The sequence below is a fragment of the Lolium rigidum genome, chromosome 7, assembly GCF_022539505.1.
Source record: "Lolium rigidum isolate FL_2022 chromosome 7, APGP_CSIRO_Lrig_0.1, whole genome shotgun sequence".
Classification (NCBI taxonomy): Eukaryota; Viridiplantae; Streptophyta; class Magnoliopsida; order Poales; family Poaceae; genus Lolium; species Lolium rigidum.
The window spans coordinates 333415639-333421783 of NC_061514.1; the positions used below are offsets into that span (position 1 = coordinate 333415639).

At 50.1% G+C, this 6145-nt stretch overlaps 1 protein-coding gene across 2 annotated transcripts; it reads left to right on the forward strand.

Moving 5' to 3' along the window:
* Window positions 1-280: 280 nt before the first annotated feature.
* Window positions 281-2260, forward strand: LOC124677227 (U3 small nucleolar RNA-associated protein 18 homolog). Of its 2 annotated transcripts, none has more exons than XM_047213224.1 (2): window positions 281-385; window positions 584-2260. In XM_047213224.1, exon 2 carries the CDS (start codon window positions 590-592, stop codon window positions 2243-2245), a length of 1656 nt encoding a protein of 551 aa, XP_047069180.1. In that variant the 5' UTR covers window positions 281-385; window positions 584-589; the 3' UTR covers window positions 2246-2260. The 2 variants fall into 2 exon arrangements, with proteins under 2 accessions (XP_047069180.1, XP_047069181.1); XM_047213225.1 differs by having other exon boundaries at window positions 301-385; window positions 589-2260.
* The last annotated feature ends 3885 nt before the right edge of the window (window positions 2261-6145 follow it).

A 6145-nucleotide genomic window follows, 5' to 3' on the forward strand; every position in this document is an offset into this window, starting at 1 on the left:
AAACACATTCACTACAAATTGGACTTTCAAATCAATCAAACACATTCACTACAAGTCAATCAAACACATTCACTACAAATTGGACTTTCAAATTTCCAAAACCCCTAAAATACCCCCAGCCAACTAAACCTAAAACACTGAATCACTCTCCACCTCTGCCCTCCCCCTCCTATCCTGGCGGCGCTCCAATCCCCTCCCTCTTTAACACCGGCGGCGCCGCCGCCACCCGACGCTGGCCCGCCTCCTCACAGCGACCCACCCGCACCGCACGTTCTCTTCCTCGCGCTCTGACGTACCAAGACTCCAGTCCGCCGCCGCGCATCAGCTTAGCTTCACGCGCGCCGCCGCCGTCGTCGCGGCTCTGCCCGTACGCAACGTCTTCTAGGTATGAGCACCAATTAACCTCCACAAATTTTGATCCTCCCTTCTATCTTCTACGGTCGACTTGCCTCCGCTGTTCCATAAGGCCTCTCTCAATGATCCTAACTCTAGCAACCAGTTACAAGTTTTGAGCATTTGTCTTCGGGTCAGTACTAAGTATAGTCTAATTTACTGCTATTTCCTTCCGCCGGCTGCTCCACAGGTCAGGATGAGCTTGATATCCCAAAACGCGGTCCAGAAGCGCCGCCTGGAGAAAGCCGGAGCCGATGATGACAGCGACGAGGGCACTGGTTCCCCTGTTGCTGCTTTGGAGGATGCAGAGGTTGGGAAGAAAGCCAGGTCACACCATGACCGGAAGAGAAAGAAGGACAAGGAGCTCAAGGCAAGGCTGAGCCAGGAGGCGGAGGAGATGAAGCAGCTGGAGGATTCGCTGTTCGGTGCCATCTACGCCCCGCCGCAGTTCGGCACTGAGGTTGGCGCTCCCTTGCCGGCTCGGGGCCAGGATGGTCCTTTGTTCTTCATGGATCGCTCTGCCGGCGATGACGACCTGCCCGTTTACGAGGAGGACCTGGCCAGCAACGATGAGATGGTCGATACGGGGAGGAAGCCTGCGTGGGTGGATGACGAGGAGGACAGGACTGAGGTGGACATTGTGAAGGTTGCGAGGCTGAGGAAGCTGAGAAAGGAGGCTGATGAGCGTGTCATCTCGGGCAGAGAGTATGAAGCTAGGCTGCGCGGTCAGCACACCAAGCTGAACCCCTTCACTGGCTGGGCAGATATGGACCGCAAAGCTCCTCCTCTCCTGGATGCTGAATCATCTGATGAGGAGGAGGGCGGAGTTGACAATACTCTTCGGAACAACGATGAGCTTGTTGTCAAGGGTACTGCTAAGCTCTTGCCTGGCATGCTGGACTTCTCAAGGCTTGTTAATGCTAATGCACAGGATCCATCCAGTGCTCCTATCAATTCAGTTCAGTTCCATAGAAATGGACAGCTCATGCTTGTTGCTGGTCTGGACAAGCATCTAAGGTTTTTCCAGATTGACGGGAAGAGAAACCCCAAGATCCAGAGCATTTTTATCGATGATTGCCCAGTTCACAAGGCATCCTTTCTACCCGATGGCTCTGAGGTGATCCTTTCAGGCAGGAGGAAGTTCTTCTATTCGTTTGATCTGGTCAAAGCTGCTGTTAGCAAGATTGGACCCTTGACTGGGCGTGAGGAGAAAAGCCTGGAAAGCTTTGAGATATCACCTGATTCAAAAACCATTGCATTTGTTGGTAACGAGGGGTACATCCTTTTGGTATCTACCAAAACAAAGCAGCTCATTGGAACCCTCAAGATGAATGGGAATGTGCGATCGTTGGCTTTCGCGGATGGTGGGAACCAGCTACTGAGCAGTGGTGCGGATGGCCATGTTTACCACTGGGATCTTAGAACAAGGAAGTGCATGCACAAGGCTACTGATGAGGGTTCCCTGACAGGCCTCTCTCTCTGCACCTCTCCGGACAGCTCCTATTTCGCTACAGGTTCCAGCAGCGGCATCGTGAATGTGTACAAGAGGGACGAGTTCCTTGGAGGGAAGCGCAAGCCACTGAAGACGATTGAAAACCTAACGACCGACATCGGTCAAATGAAGTTCAACCACGACGCCCAGATTCTGGCAATATGCTCTGGGAAGGAGAGGAATGGCATGAGGCTCGTGCACATCCCATCCTTCACCGTGTACCAGAACTGGCCAGGGCCTCGGTTCAGCCTTCAGTATCCAAGGTGCCTTGACTTCAGCCCCGGGAGCGGGTTCCTCTCCGTCGGACATGCCGGCGGAAAAGTTTTGCTGTACAAGCTGCACCACTATCAGAACGCCTAGGACTCGGCTCCTGTTTTGACACTACTTTCTGCTTCCAGTAAACTCTTATGTTATCTGTAGCGTGATTCTTCTTAATCCTTTTGCCTTATGAGTGGTGTTGTCACAGATATTTTAATGCTCAATGCAATGCCCTGCTCGTTCTTATATGCAAATTGTATTATATAGTACTGCATGTGCCCGTTGTTTGAGTGCAAAATTTTGGCGTACTGTTAAAGAGGTGGGTATGGCTGGAGTACACAAGGAGCCTTGTAAAAGGTTCGACTGTGATTATCTGTTTGCGTGTTTCGAGTTGTTTTTCATCTTGTGCAACTGGACAACGGGTGACCATGATTCTGTTGGTGATCTGATGACTTGCTCTGCTAGTCTGCTTACACACCGTGTATTTGTGTTGTACTGTAATGTAAGTATGTATCCATGATTGAAGGATGCTTACTGTTACTGTAATATATTTATATTTGGCCTTAATGCAACTCTAATAGAGCCCGTAAATCATGCAGGAACCGTATTTTTCTGGTCGATTTACGGTTTGGGTTGAAAGTGGTGCAGAACAGAGGCTAAACTCGCCGCCCGACACGAAAAACTTACTCATGGGTCTGAAAAATTTCACACTCGACCCCTATTAATATAGACTGAAAGACGGTTTACGAACCCAAAACTGAGTGGATTGCTCACCACTCCTCCAGCGCTGCCCGCCGTCCGTACAACCGTCTCTAGCCGCCGATTTCTTGGTGCTTTGCTAAAATTATGCACCGCCGGTCAAACATTTTGTTAGCCTGCTCCAATGTCTATGTCAATTCCCGGCGAATCTTCTCGATATAGACTAATTCCAGCGAGCGGCGTGGTGCACGCAAACAACACAGCGAATGCGTACACATGCAAATTCTGGCGAGCGACGCGACGCACGCGAGCTAGTCTTACATGGGAGCTAGCTAGCTCTAACTATAAATCATCTTCCAGTTGATTCACAAATATCTAATTGATTCCATAGCTAGCTAGCTAGCTAGGTGGCCGGGGGTGCTGGGGCGTGGGGAGGCCCAGCCAGGCACGGGCGGCAGCCACGCAGGGAGACCTAGGCAGCGGCGCGGACAGTTCTTGTGAAAAAGAAGATGATGACTTTTCGAATATTCCGTTTTTCAGTTTTACTTTACAGGACATATTATGCGCCAGGCGTTTTGCGACCCGTAAACAAATTTTTGGAAGACTGAACTCAAATTTTTCGATTTGTATTTTTACAGGCTGTTAGAGATGCTCTTAGGACTGCCTGTAGAATTTTGTTAGGATTGCTGGTAGAATTTTGTTCCAATATACAAATAGTGTGGGAGCTCACAATTACAGGGCTGAAACATTAAGTTGGCGTTATCAGTTTGCCACGCAGGAGAAATCTTGTTATCTACCAGATTGATGAGTATATCAGCAGTTTTCACACTATTATCTTCTTCCAGATTCCTGATGTTTAGCGTGATCCTTTAATCCCTTTGCCTTATGAGTGGTGTTGTCACACAGATTTGAATGCTCAATGCAATATCATGTTAGTTCTTTCTTATATATACACGTTTTATACTACTGCTTGTGCTCCTTGTTTAAGTGAAGAATGGTACCGCTAAGAGGTGAGTATGGCTAAAGTAAACAAGGAACTGTAAGTGAGGCCCCGGGGCTCACACGAGTTCTGAGGTGTGACTTCTCCACCGTGTTAGGCACTTGTCTTTGAGAAGTGTGGTGATGTTGACGCTGCAGTCTCTTCCTCGGCTGAGTCCGGCAAACATGTGGTTCATATTGATGATAGGGTCGCTAAGTCTAGATTATTGCTAACGGTGTCCGGAGCTATCGTTGCCTGAGTGATTTGCGACTTTCTTGTTACCTTGGTCGTTGCGTTCCCTGGATCCGCAATTGGTTGATGGATGCTTCCCAATGTCCTGGCCTGTCTTTTTCGGCGCGACGTTGGAGTGTCCCGTTGAGTGTTTGTTGGGATCGCTTTGTGGTCTACGTGGATGTGTTGTTTGTGTGAGTTTGACCCGGTTGGTGTAGGTTTTTGCCCGGTTTCTCCTAAAAACCGAACATCCTCTTCTTAATTAATAGATGAGACAAAGCTTTTATCTCCGTTTCAAAAAAAAAGGTGTAAAATGCTTGATGAGTTACGCTGCTTACGCAGAGTGTTTTTTTTTTGCGGGTTTCTTCTTTTATGCTTACTTGCGTATCATGAGTGCTTGTAGAATTTTGTTTCAGTAGCTGAATCATAAGGCAGTGTTATCAGTTTATCAATTATTTGGCAGAAAAAATCTTGTTATCCTCGCCTCCGGGGAGGACGACGGGTACACGCCTACACGGTGGTCGTGGTCTCCTCCCTCCCCGCAGTAATGCCCGTTTGCGCGTACCAGATTGCCATCAAGACTACCGTAGGCCAGGCCAGCATATGAATGTCGAAAAGCTTGAGCACCAAACAGGAAATTAGTTCCCGTGCGCCACATTCTTGGATGAATTCCAAGCATTCAAAAAAGAGGACGCATATAGAATTATGCAAAACAGGCCGATGTGTTCGTTGAATGCTAGTTTCAAGACCTTTACGAAGGTGGGGAGTAATTGGACAAGGGTCGCGCAACTAACTTAGACGGCTTTCATGCATGGAACAAACGTGGGGAGTAATTGGACAAGTGTTGGCATTAGACTTAATGACTTTCTTGGTCTGCTCGCTCATTTCCCCCATCCTCGCTCTCAGTCAGCTACAATACCTGTCCCCCTCCTTATCCTCACCGGGCCGCTCCTTCCTCCTCTCCGCCGGAATAGTCGGCCGGAGATGGAGAGGAGAAGGCGCCGGAGTAGATAGCAGTAGTACTAGGTTTAGGTTATGGTCCTTAGTGGCGTATGGCGTTCATGCCGGGAGAGAGGTGGCGGATCCCTGCGTCCGGATCTGGCACCGTATCATCTTCTTCCTTGGCCTCATGGAGCTCCGACGGTCGGAGCCAGAGGTGTGGCGGCAGTGGGAGGTGGAGATCTTCATAAATAAGGCTGTTTCGGGTGGATTCGGTGGATGTCGATGCAGCGGTTGCTCCCTCCTCTCTGTTCATCGTGGCGGTGAGAGAGAAGAGGTTTCGGCTGCTTGCTGTTTGTGGCTGGTCGCCGCGTCCGCAGCAAGGGAGTATGATGGCTTCTTGGCTTCTCGTCGGAGGACTTCCACGACGCCGTTGTCGCCGTATCTTATGGCCGAAAGGCGGCCCCTCCACCCCTGGAGGTCTACCACGGTGCCGTTGTCGCCGTACTTTTTGGCCGTAGGGCGGCCCCTCCAACCTGGTGCGACGACGCTCGATCGTCCTCATGCCTTCTTCAACCTCCAATCAGTCGTTTCAAAGCGGAGGCTCTACAGCTTCGTCGGAGTTAGCTCCCGCCACCATGCCCCAAGTGGTTCTGTCCCCGGTGGCGTGGAGGTTGGCTCCGGCGAGCTCTACGGTGGTGGATTTGGAGCTGGACTTGATGGCGTGTTCTCTTTTCAGTCAAAGGTCCTTAGTGCAAAATGCATGGGTCGGCTTGTAATTTTTCCTTTCTCCAGGGCCCTTTATGTAATTTGTACCTCCACCGCTGATTATGGAATGAAGCTCCAGGTCCTTCTGGACCTCTCCTGTTAAAAAAATATAGACTTAATAACGGTATTGGTCACTACTTCCAGAATTTAAATGGCTTGATACGAGGGGTCGGGTTGATATGTTTGGTCAATGTTATAGCTAGAGCCAAGGAGTATGGTCTGGTTGGATGCCTTATATCGCACTTAGTCGAAGGCGGGGTTTCGATTCTCCAATGCATCGATGACACCATTGGTAGAGGCTAGGGTTCTACCGGGTCTAGGGCGGAGGTTGTAAGGGTGGAAGTGAGGGCGGAGAGGTTGGAGAGCTCGGCGCCGGCGGCTGGGCG